This window comes from Rhineura floridana, chromosome 5 (assembly GCF_030035675.1).
Source record: "Rhineura floridana isolate rRhiFlo1 chromosome 5, rRhiFlo1.hap2, whole genome shotgun sequence".
NCBI lineage: Eukaryota > Metazoa > Chordata > Lepidosauria > Squamata > Rhineuridae > Rhineura > Rhineura floridana.
The window spans coordinates 157,792,762-157,814,434 of record NC_084484.1 but is presented as its reverse complement, the minus strand read 5'-3'; the positions used below and the strand labels follow the sequence as shown (position 1 = coordinate 157,814,434).

Here is a 21,673-nt window from a genome sequence, read left to right as displayed (position 1 = left end):
TGGCTGTTTGCACTGACCACAGCTGACCTCTCAGCTCTTGGTGGCCGTTTTTTCTCTAGACGGCAGCCGTTCTCCCAGCTGGCCTTTAACGTTTCTGGTGATCTCGATCACCGCCATTGCTCCTTCCTCTCCCTGGCCGCCATTTTGTTTCACTTTTTCCCCACTCTTTTGGAGGGCGCCATTTTGTTTTGGCCTTTTTCCTGCTCTTTTTCTCTGAAATCTACTGGTTTATCTCTCTGCCTGTGCTAGAGCTGTTTAGACCTGTGTTTTTCTTATTTTGTTCAAGTACAGATATATCTTGAGTTTTTCTTATTTTATTCAAGTATAAATAAAGCCTGCACAAGGTCCTTCTGCATAGCAGCTGTACATCCTGCTGTGTGTGTACTGCAGTGTATTCGAATCTGTACATTCTCCCCCATCCGTGGGCGTGTACTAAAGCCTTCAAGTTTGTACATTCTCCCCCATCCATGGGCGTGTACTAAGGCTATTTGGAACTGTGCATTCTTCCCCATCCGTGGGTGTGTGTACTGAACCCCTCTCATAGATATCTGATGGCGGATCAACAGCCAGTGGCAACTCAGGCGACCAGGACACAACAATCAGGCAAAACTACTTCGCACAAGTCAACTAAGCATAAGCAACCCAGATTACACGCCAAGACTGTTGCTAAAACTAAACATCTGTCAAGCCACAGCGCTTCCAAGCGAGCACGTTACGTGTCTTCTCCAGCTTCTGAGGATGTGGGCCAAGAACAATTAACAGCCCTTTTTCATTCCCCTGCTGGGTCGTCTGGGGACGAATTTGAGGGGTTCCCTGCCCAGCCATCAGCCAGTTGTCCGCCTCCACCTATATTGCCCCCTAGGGCTTATTCATCTCTTCAGTCTGATGAGCTCCCTGTAAATTTGCCTCAACAGGTGCAACCATCATTGAACTCAGACCATCCTCCCCCACCGGGTCTGCAGTTGTCTCCTGAGTTTCTCTCTCAGTTACAGGACATGCTATCATTCTTTTCTCAAGCGCAGTCACAATCACAGGTGACTGCCCTTCATCAACAGAACGTACACAGTCAATCTGGGACTTGAGGACACTACGTAGCCAATGAGGCAGATCCATCCTGCTCACCAAACCCTTTTGACGTTGCCAGGGGCAGGTTTGGCTACGAGATTACCGGTTTGGAGGATCCATCGTATTCTATGCAAGCCAAAGGAGACGAGTGGAGTGATCAGTCAGAACAGGAGGAGGATGCATCCTATTGCCTGTTTGATGCAGCCGATTATCATCCCCTTGCTCGTAGAGTTTTGAACACCTTAGGCCTCCAACCTCCACAACTTGCAGCTGCCACTCCCCCTGTTGAGGGGGCCAAGGTTTTGAAATCTCCTAAATCAACAGAGCACTACCTCCCTGTGCCAGATCCGATCGACAAAGTGGCCAAGGATGAATGGTCTCGCCCGCTGCAGACATGCCGTTTTACGGCCCTTGCTGACAAGCTTTACACCTTGGCTCCAGAGTTTACAAATCGGCTGGCTGTCCCCGGTATAGACGAGCCGATTTCTAGTTTAGTTTCTCGATCCCTCCTGCCGAGGGAAGGGGACTCACAGTTGAAGGACGCCTCTGAGCGGAGACTAGACTTTGCCTTAGGTAAAAACCATGAGACTACCACCTTTGCCATGTGGGCTGCTGCTTCAGCTTCCATCTTCTCAGGGGCGTCAATGATGTGGCTAGATGACCTTTTAGATGACCCCGATCCGGTCTCTCTAAGACGGACCCTGGTGAAACTATGCAAGACAGCGGCATTTGTAGCTGATGCCACCTTGGATTCAACTCAGCTGGGAGCAAGAGCCATGGCTGCTCAGGTGGTGGCTCGGCGAACTCTCTGGCTCCGTCAGTGGGAGGCGGACTTTACAGCCAGGGTCAACTTGTCAAGGGCACCACCTTTCGCTGGATCATTACTCTTTGGGGAGGAAGCCCTAAAAGCAGTATTAGTGGACCCCAAGGATGCTCGGAAGCCTGTCTTGGCCACTGCCCGAAATGATGATCACAGGCAGTTCAGACGTTTCGCCCTATACTGCGTTCCAGCCCTTTCGAGGAGCGCTGACCGGGGGACGAGGCCACGATTTTTGAGCCACCAACTTCAGTTCCTCCAGGGGAGTTTGGCACAGACAACATTACCCGGGCAGAGGTCAGTACCAGGGACATAGAGGTACCTCAACATCTTCATATCATGGAGGGGTTCACCAGCGCAGACAATACTGACGCGATCCCTCTCCTTGTCCCAAGGCTCCATCCAGACACTGCATCATGCAGAAAGCCATGTATCACCTCTTGGACATAGTGGCAATAGAGCCAGTCCCCACAGCAGAGAGGTCAGAAGGGGTGTACTCCCTCCTATTTGCAGTGCCCAAACGAGATCTGTCATGGAGGGCGGTGTTGGACCTGAAGTTCATCAACCGTTTCGTAAAGTATCGCAAATTCAAAATGGAATCCCTCCACTCCATTACAGAAAGCCTTCACGAAGGAGATTTCCTGGCTTCTGTCGACCTAAAGGAAGCGTACCTCCACATGCCTATTTCCATAGCTCACAGAAAGTTCTTTTGGTTTGCCCTCGGCCCCCAGCATTTTCAATATCGAGTGATGCCATTCGGTCTCTTGTCCGCCCCGAGACTCTTCACCAAGGTGCTACTCATCTTGATGGCTTACCTCCGCCTACAAGGGGTGCATATCTACCCCTACTTAGACAATCTATTAATATGGGCAAGTTCCATGGAGCTGGCTCATCTCCATCTGACCCTCACACTCCATGTTTTGCGGACCCATGGTTGGCTAGTCAATCCCGACAAAAGTCATCTCCAGCCAACCCAACGACTACAACATCTAGGGGCAATGCCAGACACCTTACAGGCGATGGTCTTTTTGTCTTCAGACCACATCACAGCCATCAGAGACATGGCACTCCTTTTGATGCATCGTTCAAGCGCAGATGTGATGCTTCTAGCAAAGGCTCTGGGAATGTTGGTGTCCACCATCCACATTGTACCATGGGCTCGAGCTCATACTCGCCAACTTCAGTGGGCCTTATTACTATTCCAGCAGGACATTGCCAGATCGAACCACCGAACAATCTTCTTGGATCATGCACTGCGTCTTTCCTTCCGCTGGTGGATGATAGTCCAAAATCTCAACAGGGGCACTCCATTCCGAGAACCCCACAGGACTGTTATAACCACAGACGCCAGTCTCACCGGCTGGGGAGCCCACTGCAACTCCCAGTTTGTTCAAGGGGTTTGGTCCAACGTTGAGCGGACTCAGAGCATCAATTGGCTGGAACTGAGAGCTGTCCACTTAGCTCTTCTTCATTTTCAGTCTCTATTCCCCTTGGACCATGTTCTCATTGGAACGGACAACACATGTGTGAAATCTCATTTAAACAGACAAGGGGGAACCAGGTCTTGTTCCCTACAGAACCTAGCCTACCAAATATTCGAGTGGGCAGAAGAACGTCTGAAATCCTTGAAAGCAGAACATCTCAGAGGAATTTGGAATGTGACAGCTGACTGGCTCAGCAGACAACAGGTCTTTCCGGGAGAATGGAAACTTCATCCGACGATATTCCATCTTCTTCAACGTCGATTCGGCGTTTTCTCAGTGGATCTGTTTGCCTCCAGTCTCAATTTCCAGCTGCCCAGGTATTTTGCCCGGTACCTGGACACAACAGCAGAAGCAATGGATGTGCTATCTATACCATGGGCGGAAGGCCTGCTGTACGCATTTCCTCCAATACCACTTCCGGCCAGAACTCTGAGGAAGGTTCGACGCGAGAGGGCCAAGCTGGTTCTAATAGCCCCGCGTTGGCCCCATCAACCGTGGTTTTCGGACCTCCTTGCCATGTCAGTGAAGGACCCTTGGACGCTCCCAGTCAGGCCAGACCTCTTATCACAGGGTCTAATATGGCATCAGGACCCCAATTGGCTCAACCTAACAGCTAGGCTTTTGAACGGGGACATTTGAGGTGCACAGGCCTATCTAAAGAGGTTATTGACATTATACTGGCCTCTAGACGTCCGTCTACCACTTGTATATATCAGAATACTTGGGTGGCATTCTCCAGGTGGTGTCAGTCCCAGACCTTCCATCCTTCTCAATCCACAATACAACAGGTGTTGCAATTCCTTCATAAAGGCCTAATGATGGGGCTTAAACCCAACACCTTACATCGACACGCGTCCACTTTATCGTCCATTCTCTCAGTTTCATCCACTGATACTCCTATTGCCTTGCACCCTCTTATCAAACGTTTTCTGAAGGGAGCCGCTCTATGTTCGCTGGCTGTATCCCATAGCTTTCCTTCATGGAGTTTGTCAAAGATTCTGCAGGCTCTACAACGCCCTCCATTTGAAACCCTTAGGACTGTGCCATTATGTCTGTTGTCGTTCAAAGTCTTGTTCCTGATAGCGATCACCTCTGTGAGAAGAGTCTCTGAATTGGGCGCATTGTCTTCTGCCTGCCATCTTTGTGTTTTTCGTAAGGACTCTGTTGTACTGCAGACAGATCCCTCCTTCCGTCCCAAAGTCAATTCAGCCTTTCCTTGCAACCAGGACATGGTTCTTCCTTCCTTTTGCCCGAATCCCATCCATCCCCTGGAGAAGGCTTGGCATTTGTTTGATGTCTGGAGGGCCCTCAAGACCTTCATGTCTCGAACCCAATATATAAGACTGAGTCCTTGTTTGTATCCTTTCATCCGCGATCTATGGGGGAAAAAGTAGCTAATTCTACCTTATCTCGCTGGTTGCGCGCATGTATTACCTTGGCTTATGAGTCTCTTAAGCTTCCTATTCCTTCTAGAATAACAGCGCATTCTACTAGATCAGCAGCCACTACGGCTGCTTTTGCAACCAACGCTCCCCTTGCAGACATTTGCAGAGCAGCTGTTTGGTCTACCCCAGATTCGTTTATAAGGCATTACAAAATAAACCGTTATGCCTCTGCCGATGCCTCCTTTGGTAGGCGGGTGTTGCAACAGGTTCTTAATGATGATTAGGATGTGGGTGGTCCCTCCCTGTTATGGGCTGCTTTGGTACATCCCGCTTGATGGTAGGCTACCTGTGGAAAATGGACCATTGGTCTCACCTGAAGGGTGATTTTCACAGGTAGACTGCCATCACGACCCTCCCTGTTGGAGGATATCTAGGGGTTTTCCATCTGTTTCTATATATTTCTGTTTACTCCATAAGGTTTAGGTTCTATGTAATGAAGTCAAGACCTTCTGAATCTGTTATATTGAAATGTTAGTATTGTATTATTATGGAATCGCAACCTTATCCATTGGCCTTTTTTCATACATTTTTAGATATCTCTTTCTGAACTTGTCGTGAATGAACTGGAGAGTGGGAGGGGCCTGAGGCCCCTAGTCTTGACTTCAGAACATTCTTGCCTTCAGATGCTAGATGGAGCTATGATACCTGCTTGATGGCAGTCTACCTGTGAAAATCACCCTTCAGGTGAGACCAATGGTCCATTTTTTGTATCAATACAAATTAAGAAGCAGAGAGTAAAGTATCAACTTTTATTGGTCTATGATTGTAATAAATCTATGAAACCAAAATTTCACTTTGTATCCCAAAGATCTGCAAAGACTATTCTTAACTTAATCTTTCACACAGAGGTCTTAACTGCACCTTATTGAGTCTGCTGGACTGCCTGATACTGTGATCCCACTAGTGTGCTGCTACTTGTACTGGCACAAGCAAATTGGTGATCTGTCTTTACTCAGTAGAAATATAAAACAGAAAGAAAAGTAAACCCACCTGTGTCGCATCTGTGACACAAACCAATCCGCATCTGTTGCAAATCGCACATTGTCCACTCTCCTAACTCGTTGCATATAAAAAGGATCAATCAACATGCACCATATTATGAATGAGTGACTGACAACACTTTATTCCTTCCCTCTTCCTCCTACACCAGAAGTGGGGAACCTGTAGCCCTCCTGCTGGTTGCGCTGATAGGAACGTAGGAAACTGCAGTCTCACTCACTAGGTGTAGGCTTTAGTTGTTGTGATTCTCAGCGGTGCCTTCAAGTGCCCTACTGCTCAGAACATAGGTAGTGCAAAAGAGGACAGGCTGCAGACTGTAGAGACTCTCTCCCGTTGTCCTCTCTCCCTGCTTTTGAACAAGTTCTGCAATAGACTGAGTCTGGGAAATTATTAGAATTCATTATTCTTAAATAGGGAGGGACAGTCGAATTCAGGTGCGGAATGGTAGCAGCAAAATACCACTTCTACAAAATGGCTGGTGATGCAACAACTTCAGGTCATCTTCTGATGAAGTTTGTACCACTGGGAAGGGTTAAGGAAGAGGCTCCAGATACCTTGGAAACTGCTAGTGCTGTTCAAAGATAGCCTGGATCAAATATTCATAACTGTTACTTTAGTATAATTACTTCAGTTGAAAACATTAATAGTCTGTGTACCTGCACAGATTTTGTGGACTTGCTCATGCTTTTAAAGAAATTTCCATCTGTCCACAAGTTCATGACCTGACAGATCCTACAGCCAAACAAAACTCACCTGCCTGTTTTTATGGTACCTACATCAAGCTGATCTAGCAGTTTCTTTGCAAGAAAATCCTGAGGAACAGCTTTTTTAACACTGTAAATTTTGTGATTTTTAAATGGAACACGCTGCCCACACATTTCTTTTTTAACAGGTTTGTAAAATATGCACTGGGATTGGGGTGTGATTTTTTTTTAAAAGCTAACAAAAAAAATTCAAATGTTTATATTTGAACACAATTTGTTGTGGAAAAGTGGCATACAAATAAAAAGGATGGTGATTTTTTTATTTTGTGCGGAGTGGGAGTGAAAAATGGGATTTATAATTAAAACATGACATTCAAAAACACTTCTTGAGCAAAATTAGTGATGCAAAATTGATGCAACAAGGAAAAATCTTCCTTCCCCATTCTAAAAAAACTGCAGCTTCCAAATAAGTTTTAAAGTATTTAAGTTTTCATTTTAGAATTTATAGTTTACAACAAATTCATTAATGTTTTTTAATTCATTGCCAAATATATTAGAAACAGAAAATGTGGAAGGTGACAGTTTCTTTTCATACGTTCCGTATAACTATTTGACTGTTTGCCATAATAAAAATTTGGATTTACAAGATTTTAATATGCAAAAGTTTTCTTGAAGTGCTGTTCAGGAATACCTTTAGCCGAACTCTTCCAACTTTAATGTAAGATTTTTTCTTCATCTGTTTTGTATCAACCTGATCTAAAGTATAGATTTTATTGAAATAGCTTTGCTGAACTTTCCAAGTCTATGCAAGCATTATGTTAGATTGAAGGTTTTTACTACATGCAACTTTAATTAAGCACCATTGTTTAAATTATGCCATAAAGTGATAACATGCCAAGTCCACTTCAGTGCAATTTTTATTATATATTTTCACACTCTGGATTTTGCCAGTTGCACAAAAGCAATTTAATTTTTTTAATCATCTTACATTTTTAATCAGCTTAAAAAACTATTTTAAGTTCTCAATCAGTTATGCAACTGGAGGTATAATCTTACGGATTTCTTGGATTTACTTGGAAATAAGGTTGATTCACGCATGTATATTCATCACTTGCTGACTGCTGTGTCCAGTGATGACTTACTACTTGTATGAATAGGTCATGTGTAGATAGACAGTATAGTGTAGTGATCAGAGTTTTGGACTAGGACCTGAAATTTCAATTCAGTCTTGAAGCTACCATGAAACTAACTGGTGAATTTAGGCAAGTGACTCTTTGTCTCAACCTAATCTCCCTCACAGGGTTGTTGTGAAGATAAAATAGGTAGGGCAGAAAATAATTATGTACACTGCCCTGAGTTCCCTGGAGGAAAGATGGGATATAAAATGCAATAATAGAAATAACTCCATTGCTGAGAAACCCTAAAGTCCTACACAGCTTTGTATGGAAAAACCTGTTGGACTTCCTTCTCTGTTCGGATGCAAGCACTAACCTCAGCAGAGCAAACGTATCCTGGACAGCTCCATGCAGGGCCCAGGCTGAATGCTACACGACAGCAGAACTCAGATGTTGATTCAGCAGCTCTTCTTTTCTGACTGAGCCTTCTATAGGAACTGCAGCTGTATCTCAGTTGCTAGCTCTGCTGTCACTGAGAGGTGCCCCTTCATTTAAAGGGGCCAAGCCTTCTCCAGGAGACCTTTACTCCAGTGGAGCAAGGGAGTCTCTGCTTGCACTGGGACTTCTGAGGTGAAGTCCTCTGAATCAGAGGACAGAATGTGACATCCTTGGGTTGGAGGGGTACTGGCTTCATAGGCTCTTCTTGCATAAATGCTACTGGTAGATAAGGTGCTCCTGGGGTTATCCCTGAGGGTAATTTTCCCTCCCATTCTGAATCCTCAGCCTCACCCACAAAGAAGGGGAGTCTGACCCCAGGGTCATGACATTCTACTGCATCAGTCTGAACTACTAATTTTAGTTTTTTTAAACTTTGATATTATTAGAACTGCTCTATTTCAATGGTGAGGAACACACAGCCTACAGGCCTAGTTAGGGAGTTGACCCACCAGGCAATTCTGGGTGAACCACAGCAACCTTTCCTATGCCTGACATTGAATATGACATAAGACGCAGGGAAGTTCAAGCCATGGCTAATGAATGATGAATTGGGAGTACACTCAAAGTGTGCTTCTGATTGTTCCTCTGTAGCCCCAGCTTGACCTTTCAATGACTTAATGTCATATAACATCAGGTGGACAGCCCCACCTACTTGTCAAAGTGGTCTATGATCCTGTCAAAGTAGCCCCGTTCAGGGTACCCTTGCCCCCCCCGCTGAGGTCAGTGCTTGCATCATCGTTTTCCCCGATTGGTTCTGACAATCTGACTGTTGCTGCTGTAGTTTGTTGTTTTAGTTTGTGTGCTTTATTATTTTCTGTTGTTGCTCTTTAAATTACTTTTATTACTGCTTACTGCTTTCACAGCCATCCTGGGAACATAATTTGTGTTGACGATGTTGGATATAAAATATATAAATAAGTAATAGGTAATCACAAATCTAATAACTGCCAGTCATTAAGAATACAGCAATCCAGAATAGAAAAATCAAGTAAAGCAATGCAGGTGTGAACCAGATGAATTTACAGGAATTAAAACCTCAAGGCATTTTCACAAGTGATAGTAAGAATATATCTTATTCTGGGATGTGTCATTTGTGAAGGTTGTTCATGAATATAGGAAACAGAAGAGACATTTTAAAATTAAAAAAAAACTAGCTAATGTAGCTTTTCCCCATTTCATCTATTTATAGATGCAAGAAACAAAGAGAGAACATTAATTTGAGGGTTGCATTGGAATAGCCTTCCAGGCCAAATGAGTAGAGGAGGAGGTCTTGAGATAAAAGCATGCTTAGGATTTTGGCTTTAGGATACAGGTCACTGGGAAGTTTTCCTCTGAAACAGTGGAGGAGATACTGCAAGACTAAGACTGTGCCATTTAACTCCCATTCATTTGTACTTGAAAACTTTCTAGCTTGCTGTGCCCTTCAGAGTGTGTCATAAGTACGAAGCCACTGAAGTACAGTTAACAAAATATTTGGCTTGTTTATTTGTATATTTGGTTCTCCCAGTCCAAGAAGCTCTGAGAAGCAGACACAAAACAAAAACTAGCTTTAGACACAAATATAGTGTGCAAGACCTGAAAGCAAATCCCAACTCGGCCATGGTGCTCCCCAAATGGCCTCCAGGAGAAGTGTGAGGAATACTTTCTACATGAAAAGTGTTATAGAAATTATGAATTATGGTATCAAACAGCATTTCTGTCTATTTCTTCCACTGCTCCCTAGCGTGTCAAGTCTGGCAGAGATGGTAGTGCTCGCGCCCGCAGAGAAGGGAGCGCTGGTGGTGGTAAGTGCTGCTGAAAAGATGCCATACTTAAGGTTTTTGAAAGCAAAGAAAATGTGATCTGTGTACCATTCTGTGGTCCCAGCCTGCAAGTCATTTATGCCCCACGCAGGAGCAACTTGCAGGCTGGAGCCACGTGGAGGTCAGAGATGGGCAGATGAGTATGTGAGGCATGCCCGTAGGCCTCCAGTTAAAAATAATGGTTGTCACACTGTGGTGTCTATACCAATCTGCTGAGAGAAGACTGTCATTCAAGTCGTACTGCTCCTTTATAGAGCAGGTTCTCTTTGTGTTTTTGGGGGGTTGGGTAACTGAAGCCAATTCAGCATAGGGCTACAGATCCAATTAAATTTCAAAGATTAGAAGCCCAGTCTTAAGGTCTGCTGTGCAGAAGACCATTAGATGATGCTTGGGTTCCCAAGTGCTGGTGCAATGAGAGACCTTAATCTGATTATGGCAACCAGCCCTGCCTTCTTTGCCATAACAGCAGGTACCATTGATTTGATTCACATCTCTGAACTATCTGGACTCAACTTGTTTCCCTGCAAGCAGAAGTTATTTGCAAGCTTATTTGCTGGCATTTCTTATGTGAGGAAAATATTGTACATTCTAATCTTTCAAGTATATTACTTGCCAGCAAAAATGGACAAAATATAGTTTCCATAGATTTCCCTTTATTATCCTTTGCCATTATGTTTAAGATGTTCTTCTGCATGCTGTATTGTCTCTCATTCTGCATTTATTTGTGCTCTGCTGTTGGTTTCCCTTTTTCTTGTCTCTCTCATTCTTACTTTCTCTTGCTGCCCTCTCTTGAAAGTAGGCATAGTTCAGCCTCAGAAACGGTAAGAGGTCGGTATAAGAGAAATGTACAGTGCAACCCTATACATCTTTACTCAGAAGTAAATCTTGTTAGTTAAATGGGATTTACTCCCAGGTAAGTGTGTATAGGAGGGATGGACTTTCATGTAAGGGCAGGGATCAGAGCTAAAAAACTGCATACAGGAGATATGATTAGGCTCACACATACTTCTTGCACTCATCACCTGTTTATATTTATATTATATACTTATGAATTGCTTTTATAAAAAGTTTTATTATAATTCAGCTATAAAACTCACACAGAAATAAAGCACAATTGAAACTTATCAGAATGAAATAATGGTACACTAAAACAGCATAATTCACTACAGTACTATGAAAAATCACCAGGAACAGATGGCATACCAATAGAGTTGCTACAAGCTACTGAAACTGAATCTGTCCAAATTTTGACAAAAAAATTATCAAGAAATATGGAAAAGAAAACAATGGCCCACAGACTGGAAGCGTTCAATATACATCCCAATTCCAAAGAAAGGGGATCTCAGAGAATGCAGTAATTATCAAACTATTGCCTTAATATCTCATGCAAGTAACGTAATGCTCAAGATTCTACAACAAAGGCTCTTACCGTATATGGAGCGAGAAATGCCAGACGTCCAACCTGGATTTAGAAAGGGAAGAGGCACCAGAGATCATATCGCAGACATACATTGGATGATGAACGCACCAAGGAATTTCAGAAAGAAATCACCCTGTGTGTATAGATTACAGCAAAGCCTTTGACTGTGTAGATCATGAAAAGCTATGGAATGCTTTAAAAGAAATGGGGGTGCCACAGCATCTGATTGTCCTGATGCGCAACCTATACTCTGGACAAGAGGCTACTGTAAGGACAGAATATGGAGAAACCGTTTGGTTCCCAATCAGAAAGGGTGTGAGACAGGAGTGTATTTTATCACACAATTAGTTTAATCTATGCTCAGAACATATCATATGGAGATCAGGATTGGACCAAGATGAAGGAGATGTGAAAATTGGAGGGAGAAATATCAATAATATGCAGATGATACCATACTACTAGCAGAAACCAGTAATGATTTGAAATGAATGCTGATGAAAGTTAGAGGAAAGCACAAAAGCAGGACTACAGCTGAATGAAAACTAAGGTAATGACAACAGAAGATTTATATAACTTTAAAGCTGACAATGAAGACATTGAACTTGTCAAGGATTATCAATACCTTGGCTCAGTCATTAACCAAAATGGAGACATTAGTCAAGAAATCAGGCTAGGACTGGGGAGGGCAGCTATGAGAGAACTAGAAAAGGTCCTCAAATGCAAAGATGTATCACTGAACACTAAAGTCAGGATCTTTCAGACCATGGTATTCCCAATCTCTATGTATGGATGTGAAAGTTGGATAGTGAAAAAAGCATGTAAGAGAAAAAAACTCATTTGAAATGTGGTGTTGGAGGAGAGCTTGCATATACATGGATGACGAAAAAGACAAATAATTGGGTGTTAAAACACATTAAACCAGAACTATCACTAGAAGCTAAACTGATGAAACTGAGGCTATCATACTTTGGACACATCATGAGAAGACATGATTCACTGGAAGTCAATAATGCTGGGAAAAACAGAAGGGAGTAGAAAAGGAGGAAGGCCAAACAAGAGATTGATTGATTCCAGTAAAGGAAGCTACAGACCTGCCCTTACAAGATCTGAACAGGGTGATTTATAACAGATACTATTGGAAGTTGCTGATTCATAGGGTCGCTGTAAGTCATAATTGATTTGAAGGCATATAACAAACTATGAAAAAAGCAACCATGAAAATTAAAACAAAGCCCACCATCAGAAAAATTAAGATGTCACTTGATCTGCTGTTTAACTATAAATTAAGCAGTTCAAAATGCTATTTGAATTGCAGTCTTCACCTGGTAACAAACTGGAACAAGAGAAGAGGCTGAATGAGCCGCTCTAGGAAGATAGTTTTACAAAGCGGGTGCCATCACTGAAAAAGCTTTGCTCCAAGGGAGACATGGATCAATAAAGCATCAGAGAACTGCAGGGAATGAGGAAGGACAAGTGAGAGGAGGTGATATGTAATTAAACTTACCTGCCATAATTTAATTTGTTACAAGGGAAAAGTTTCAGAGCCAGTGAACTGTGGCTAAGACTGAGAGCCAGGAAATTCCTGGTTCAACTGTGACATGAACAATACTGACACTGTAACCTGTGCATGGGGGGGGGGGGTACCTGTAAGGATTACTGAGTTACTGGCCCAGCTCACACTTAACAATCGGAATTCACTCATGGTTTCATGTCTTGGTTAGTAAGCAGGGATTAAGCCAGTAATGGGAAACTGGTTTACATCTAAACCAGGCCACATTTGTATGTGGAATGTTTTGAACCCTCTTAAGAAGGTGACAATGTTGAACAGGAGCATAATGTTTTTGCTCTCTCATACCTTTATTGTCTGATATTTTCTCTCGTCTGTCAGATCCTGGTAGCATCACTCTTAAGGGGGAGCGTCTGAGTGCTAAACTGAAGTCTTTGCCAGGGACATATGAACCCTATGAAAGCAGCGTTAGTAAAGAAATAGGTAAGCGATGTGTCTTGCTTTAATATAATTGGGCAGAATCAGGAAATAAGCAAAGCTTTAAGTTTTCAGAAAAAAGCAATTGTTCTGGTGAAAGTTCAGAGAACCAAACACAACTTCAAAAACCATTTGCTCAGTATATTCTTTCTGTCCCCTATTTTGGCCTTTAATGACACTTGCTGTGCTATACTATGTATGTTTACTCAGAAGTGAGTCCCATTGATTTCAGTGAGACTCATACCCAAGTAAATGTGCATTGCACTTTAGGGCTGCAATCTTATGCAGATGTATTTTGGAGCAAGCCCCATTTCACGCAATGGGAGTTACTTCAATGTGAACATGAGCAGGATTCATATCCTACTTACACTGTTCTCCGAGTTTCACCATTACAAAAAACCATTCCTGTAAAAGTATAGTTCCACTAACCATTCACAAGCTAATCCTACAAACATGCAATATACCAAGAGTGCCATGCCAAATATGTTTATGCTACTAAATGTGTACATTGTGCAGTCCACCAGAGGTGAAATGTTCCCTTTTGCAAGCAGTAACGTGCCTGGGAGTGAATGGTGGGAAATGGAGCTAAGACACAGGATGGGGAAGGATTTCATAATTGATGCAGAAGAGAAGGGAGGATACCCTGTCACTACTGGAAAGACTTCTGCATTTGGCAAGTTTTAACACAGAATTTTAGTTTGGCACAGAGTATATGACCACTCTTGACAGTAAAGCATGACTTTGGACCAGAGCTTGGAGAAGTTACTTTTTTTGAACTACAACTCCCATCAGCCCAATCCAGTGGCCATGCTGGCTGGGGCTGATGGGAGTTGTTTAAAAAAGTAACTTTTCCAAGCTCTGCTTTGGACTCCTCTAGGTGACCAATTCATTGAATATTCATCCTGATTCGCTTGCACAAAGCCTACTTGGAAGTTAGGTTATATCTGCTCTTTATTGAGCATTCATTCATTCTAATTTGTGGGATGGTTTTATGCCAGCATTCATCCTGCATTCATCATAATTTTATTGCAGGGCGTTGACACGTTTTCCCATTAGGGTCCCTCCAGACATCCTTTTTATTGTGCATTCATGATTATTTGCACTCATGATGATGGCAAGACAGTTATACCTGATCCAACTTTCAATACTGTTTGCATCTGCAAATGTTTCAAGGAGGACTTATTGCTTTGTTTCCAATCTGTGCATGCCATATAGCTTCTTGCTGAAATCCTGTAACTTTTCATACCATAAATGTTCGGGGGGGGAATCCATTTTTGTTGTGCTATAGCATCAGAGTGCCCATCCAGATGGCAATAATGTGGTAACACTGGGAAACCATCACTGAACAACTAATGAAATACTGAAACAATGAAACTAATGTGTGGATGGTCCAGTATAAATCCGCCACTAATGTACTATTATTGCATCAGTGACATGTTGCAGAATAGACCTGCCAAAAAACAAGAGTCTGGAGGGGACCTTAGTCATTCGTGCACCCCACACTTTTCAATGCATTTCCCCATCACTTTCTAAACAGCAAAAAGCCCAGATTTTTTGAAAGTGGATTTGTTAGGCTAAGGCGACGGAGCTTTTAACCCACTTTACTTACACAAATCTGAAGTTCCAGTATGCACTTGAATCCCTCCCAGAGAATACTGACAGCCAAGAGCCATCATTCTTCTCATGTAATTATTAAAAGTTAGAGGCAGTGTTGCTGTTCTTTGTAAAAATGATGTACGTTTTTTCTTTTTTTAAATGTAGATGCCTCCTATCTTGACCCACTTGGGCCACAGGCCGAGAGACCGAAAACCGCACTGAGGAAAAAAATGGATGAAGATGAATTTGCTGATGAAGAACTTGGAGATGATTTACTTCCAGAATAACTTGTAGTCCAGTGTAGTAATCTTAAAAACTTTGAAAGAAAAAAAATGTTTTGAGAAGGTTTTGAAATTCGTATGTTTGTTTTAGCAGTGTGTATAAGAACTATGGATTTTGAGCAAACCATTTTTATAGCAATAACTTCCACCTGCACATAGATCTTATTGAGTCAGCACCAATCTCACATTTCTGTTTTATGTCACTTTTGTATGCCCACCTGAAGATCCTTAAAGAGTTATGATGGTGCAAGATATGAACCAATAGCCTGAGGCTGAAATGTTGTTTGGGATCACTGATTGAACTTGTATGCACCATGGCAAATAGTCATAATGGACAGTGCTCATGCTAAGTGTCCATGTGGCTACTTTGGGGTGGCATGTTAAAGCACTTACACATACATAGGAGGTGGGGCAAGTCATGAATATCAGATTATGGACATCTTCAGGGCAGGACATGAGGGATCATATTTAACAATATTGGTTTGTTACTAATCCAGATGATCCCATGAGGGGGAGGCAAAGGTTTTTCTGGGTATTTGGGAAAGAGGGTTAGGTAAGGATCTGGCAGGACAACATGTAATGAGCACTGTAGCGATAAGAACACTGCTGAATTGGACCAAAGCCCTATCTAGTAAAGCCAGCCAGATGCCTTGCTTCCTCTGATCCTGAAGAGTATACAGTCAACTAGTAGCCACATGAATTTGCCTAATTCCCCTTTTAAAGCCTCTTATGTTAGTGGCCATTACTACATCTCAAGGGAGCAAATTCCATAGTTTAACTCTGTGAAGAAGTGTTTCTTCTTTGTCCAAATTTTTCTAACATTCAACTTCATTCTAGGTTCTAGTATATTGAGAGAGGGAGAAAAACTTCTCTTTATCCACTTGTTCTACATCATGCAAAATTTTTATACAAACTGACATTTTTTGAAGAAAGCCTTCTTGCGTCTGCTTTTTCCTTGAGATTGGGAATTTGGAAGTGATTGCAGAAGACTGACTCGACAATTTGCAGTTATCAATGCTAGAAATTTGGAAGCTGCCACCACTTGCCAAGTTTGTAGCTCTGAGATTTTACTTCAGGGGTAGCCAACATTGTGTCCTGTAGATGTTTTTGGGCTACACCTCCCATCAGCCCCAGCCAATGTGGCCAAAGGTAAGGGATGAGAGTTGTAGTCCAGCAACACCTGGAGGGCACTATTTGTGCTACCCCTCTTCTACTTGTGAGTTTTTCAACAATTCATCATCACTCTGGAAGAGCTCATTTATCCTTAAAAGCTATTTTATTGTATTCTGTTTGAATTTCATAGCAGAGTGTATGAGTTTCTTATATTGACTGTGGAGCGCTCTGTATATTTGTTGCACTTCAAGAAGCAGAAGGAAAATGAATGTAAGAGATGTTTCCATGCTCACATCACCTAGGGTTGGCACATTATTCAACTGCCTATAAAGTCAAACATTGTCAGATATTCCAAGGTTCAAATTCTTACTCTGCTCTGAATGATGCCAGACCAATCACAAACTCTCAGCCAAGCCACCTCACATGCTTATTGGGAGGGTCACAATAAGTTATCTCATGTTTGCTTGTTTTGTACATATCTTTAGATGTTACCTATATTCTTACACATAATACAAGAATGATACAAGCATATCAAAATCTATTCAGTACAAAATAAACTGAAGGTAACAATTACAACTAAACACTACAGGCCAGCTACTGTAAAGACCCTCATTTGCTTTTGTTAATCATCATCAACAAGTTTGATGCATCTTCTTTGTTCTCCTGATATAAATACTTTAAAAGTACTTGACCATTGTTTGACAGTATGTTACATAAGTTCCATAAAGCTAAAGAACAACAACAAAGTAATCATAATGCCAAAATACAATTTAAATAACATCCCACAAGATCAAATAAGGAAACGTTTTGAGGCTTTAAACTTAGTGGATAGAGAGCCAGAAGAACTATGGAGTGCAGTCAGAGACATTATCAGGGAAGAATGCAACAAGAGAATACCTCTAGTTTAAAAAAGACCTCAATGGATGACTGACAACTCTTAAAAAGGTTAAAGAGAAAAGGAAAGCAAAAGGAGATAGAAACACGGTCAGAACCCTAAACGCAATAATACAGTGACTAGTATGTAGGAGCAAAGAACTATTAAAACAGTTATTGTATAGAAATAGAACAGGGCAACAAAAAAGATAGAGCAAGAGCCCTATTCCAAAAGATTAGAGAAATTAAAGGGAAATTTAAACCAAGAGGAGGGATGTTGAATAATCAACAGTAACACAACTGACTGACCAAGATGAAATAAAAGATGGAAGCAATACACTGAACTCTATAAAAGAGGTGCAAGGATGATAGATTCATTCACAGAGGAACTGTATGATGAACCAGAATCTTTAGAATGTGAGGTGAAAGCTGCTCTTAAAATACTCGGAAGAACCAAATCACAAGGAACACATGGCATTACCAACAGAGTTGCTACAAGTTACTGAGACGGAATCTGTCCAAATGTTGACATTTGTCAACAAATATGGAAAATAAAACAATGGCCCACAGACTGGAAGCATTCAATATATATCCCAATTCCAAAGAAGGGATCCTAGGGAATGCAGTAATTATCAAACTATTGCCTTAATATCCCATGCAAGGAAAGTAATGCTCAAGATTCTACAACAAAGGCTCTTACCATATATGAAGTGAGAAATGCTAGATGTCCAAGCTGGACTTAGAAAGGAAAGAAATAACAGAGATCATATTGCAAACATACGTTGGATAATGGAAGAGACCAAGGAATTTCAGAAGATCACCCTGTGCTATATAGATTATAGCAAAGCCTGTGATTGTGCAGATCATGAAAAACTATGGAATGCTTTAAAAGAATAGCATCTGATTGTCCTGATGCACAACCTATATTTTGGACAAGAGACTACTGTAAGGACAGAATATGGAGAAACTGACTGGTTCTCAATCGGAAAGTGTGTGAGACAAGAGTGTATTTTATCACCCTATTTGTTTAATCTATACGCAGAACGTATACGGAAAGTGGGATTGGACCAAGATGAAGGAGATGTGAAAATTGGAGGGAGAAATATCAATAATTTAAGATATGCAGACGATACCATACTACTAACAGAAACTAGTATGATTTGAAACAAATGCTGATGAAAGTTAAAGAGGAAAGCACAAAAGCAGAAAAACAGCTGAACATTAAGAAGACTAATGACAACAGAAGATTTATGTAACTTTAAAGTTGACAATGAGGACACTGAACCTGTCAAGGATTATCAATACCTTGGCACAGTCATTAACCAAAATGGAGACAATAGTCAAAAAATCAGAAGAAGGCTAGGACTGGCGAGGGCAGCTGTAAGAGAACTAGAAAAGGTCCTCAGATGCAAAGATATATCACTGAACACCAAAGTTGGGATCATTCAGACCACGGTATTCCTGATCTCTATGTATGGATCTGAAAGTTGGACAGTAAAAAAAGCAGATAAGAGAAAACTCATTTGAAATGTGGTGTTGGAGGAGAGCTTTGTGGTTACCATAGACGACGAAAAAGACAAATAATTGGGTGTTAGAACAAATTAAACCAGAACTATCACTAGAAGCTAAAATGATGAAACAGGTTATCATACTTTGGGCACATAATCAGAAGACATGATTCACAAGAAAAGACAATAATGCTGGGAAAAACAGAAGGGAGTAGAAAAAGAGGAAGGCCAAACAGGGATTGATTCCATAAAGGAAGCCACAGACCTGAACTTACAAGATCTGAACAGGGTGGTTTATAACAGCTATTGGACGTCGCTGATTCATAGGAGCACCGTAAGTCAAAATTGACTTGAAGGCACACAACAACAACAATGTGACTGGTCAATTGACCAAGGGTAGAAACACGTTCATTGTTCTGCCAATTCCAATGCATCTCCTCCCCTTTTTACTGTAAAATTTGGTGGGAGCAGCTTGAGTGTTGTTTTTTTAAATTCAGCTTCAAAGAGATTTCACAACTGATCAGCAGATCAACCCATTCCCTCTCCAGGTATGGCTAATGGAAATGTTTTGTTCTGGCAACTAGTGTGTTCAAATCGTTTTTGACTGGTGAAATGCTTACTTCATCTTTGACAATTCTGTCACAGTGAGGGTCTGTAGGCTCTTAGGTGTTCTTACTGCAGATCAACTGTGTATTGGATCTTTTCAATTGTGCCATGCCAAGTACAACAAAGTGCCTTTCTTTTTTAGACCAAGCACGTTGCTCCTCATAGTTGCTGGAGCAATTTTCCATATACTTTCCATCTTTGTTTCATACCTGTAAGAGGCCTCTATCATAATGATTGTCTGCAGTAAACAATCTAACAAAAATGGGGCGGGGTGCATGCAACTCTCCAGCTCCAGATGTTATGCCATTCACTAGCATTGAGATAACTGCAATTGCTCTAGTTTTAAAGAAATTGGTGTTAAGTAATAATTATTGCACAAATTTCAAAAATGACAGATTTGATAGCAGGTTACCATTATTGACCTGAAGGGTGTTTCAGTTTTTCACTTTTCCAGTTAACTGAATGACTTAACATACCATGATGAAAACCCATGCACATTTTTCCCCCATGCACACTAGAGCTGCCCTTTAGCTGTAGCAGAAAAATGTGCTAGTCAGATCCAGCTCAACAAACCTTTGGGGAATTATAAATTATGTGTTTGCTTCTCCTGTAAGCTAACAAAAACCCTTTCAGCTTGTAGAGGCCCCTTGTTTTCCTCTCTGCATTTCTGTCATGTTTATTTGTAAAAGGCAGCAAGTTTGAAAGATACCCTATAGTGAGGAGAAACTCCAAACATGCATTTGTTTAAATAATCTTGAGTTTTTTGCTACCTAGGGATAACTCATGTATGTTTTGAACAAGAAAAGAGCTAAAAAGATAAATTAAGCTTCTGTTCTCCATCCCCTCTATTCCTTTCAATTCACAAATTAATTTGATTTTACCAATGGAGAATGATGCATACCCCAAAGCAACACTTATTGCTGTAATCTGTCCTGTGACCTTATGTTAAAAGAAGAAAGCTAATAAACACCGCCTTTGCAGGTGTTGCTTTCCATAGCTGCATCGCGGTGCAGTTTTTCTTCTTCTGAAAATTTGCTTAGAGAAACAATGATGGTGTCATTTAGGGACAGAAAGACAGAAAGATTACTAATGCTTAGTTCATCAGTACTGGCCTTATTTGTCAATACTGGCCTAATTAAATACCCTAGCAGAATTATAGAACACATGTTGCAAAGGCTCTAGTTCAAAATGCCAGGCACCAGAGCTGTAAAAAAAAAATCTTTCTGAGATCTTGGAGGATCATTACCTATTAGAATTGGCATCACTGGGCAAGACAGACGAGTGGCAGAGCTTGGCAAAGTTACTTTTTTGAACTACAACTCCCATCAGCCCAATCCAGTGGCCATGCTGGCTGGGGTTGATGGGAGTTGTAGTTCAAAAAAGTAACTTTTCCAAGCTCCGAGTGGTCTGACTCTGCATAAGGCAGCTAGCTGTATGTTCAATTCTGAGAAGAGTTATGGGCTGAAATAGCTTCACTGAAATAAAGATGTTTGGGTGCATCTCTTCCTGCTAAATTTAGGAGAGAACTGCTTCAGTGTGAATCTCTTGAGGATATTCACAGGGCTCTACTCATAATATTTATGGGAGGACATCAGAGACCTGGGTCCCATTACCTTTTGATGCTACCCCCTGCTATTTTTAGCAGTTTTACAGTTTGGCTAAAAGTGGGAGGAGATTGGGTTGGGCTTGTGGATTTCATTAAGGGCCCTCCCTATTCTGCCCTCATAATTCAAGCATTGGTTAAGTGCAATAGCAAGTAGTCTGTTGGATCTAGAAGGCTGGTAGAATCAAATATCCTGTTGAATTCACATTATTTTATTATACTATCAAATCATACTTGACATCCTTGGCCATGGACTGCATTACAAAATAAGAATCATTGTACCTTTACTGTGCTTCACCACACAGTTGTGCCACAAAAACCATCTGAGACATGGAACTTCTCATAGATTGTATATGGGGTCACCCACTCATCAGACCACACTTCGCATCGTGCCCAGAACTACACCATAAAAATCATGGATCCAGCACTTTATGGAGTTGCTGCTGTTGTGCAAAAATCCAAACTTTTGGATAGGATCCAAAGCACCTATCTACGTAGTTCCTATATATTGCATTCCCATTTGCAATTCACTTTCATATCACAGAACATATTTCTCCAACTGCCATGAATCATAGAGGCCTGTCATGGTGTGAGCTTTTGTTGGAAGATTGGGGGGGGGGTAACTTTTATGTACAAACTAAACAAAGTCCCATGCCTTGATTGCATCCATGTGCATGCACCACACGTGCTAGATCTTTCCTTTTTGTCAATGGTGCAGCCCACAGAGGATGTGGCCTGTATTTTGATGGTGGATTTAGAG

General features: G+C 41.7%; 1 protein-coding gene across 5 annotated transcripts in view; it reads left to right on the top strand.

The window, feature by feature from the left end:
• Positions 1–17,009, top strand: part of IFT88 (intraflagellar transport 88) — an 83,452-nt gene extending 66,443 nt beyond the window's left edge. For all 5 annotated transcript variants that reach the window (XM_061628588.1, XM_061628586.1, XM_061628589.1 and 2 more), the window contains 3 exons: positions 9,851–9,911; positions 13,238–13,339; positions 15,095–17,009. In XM_061628588.1, coding sequence (XP_061484572.1) covers positions 9,851–9,911; positions 13,238–13,339; positions 15,095–15,216 — 285 coding nt within the window. In that variant the 3' untranslated portion in view covers positions 15,217–17,009. The remainder of the gene's footprint in view (positions 1–9,850; positions 9,912–13,237; positions 13,340–15,094) is intronic.
• Positions 17,010–21,673: the final 4,664 nt, after the last annotated feature.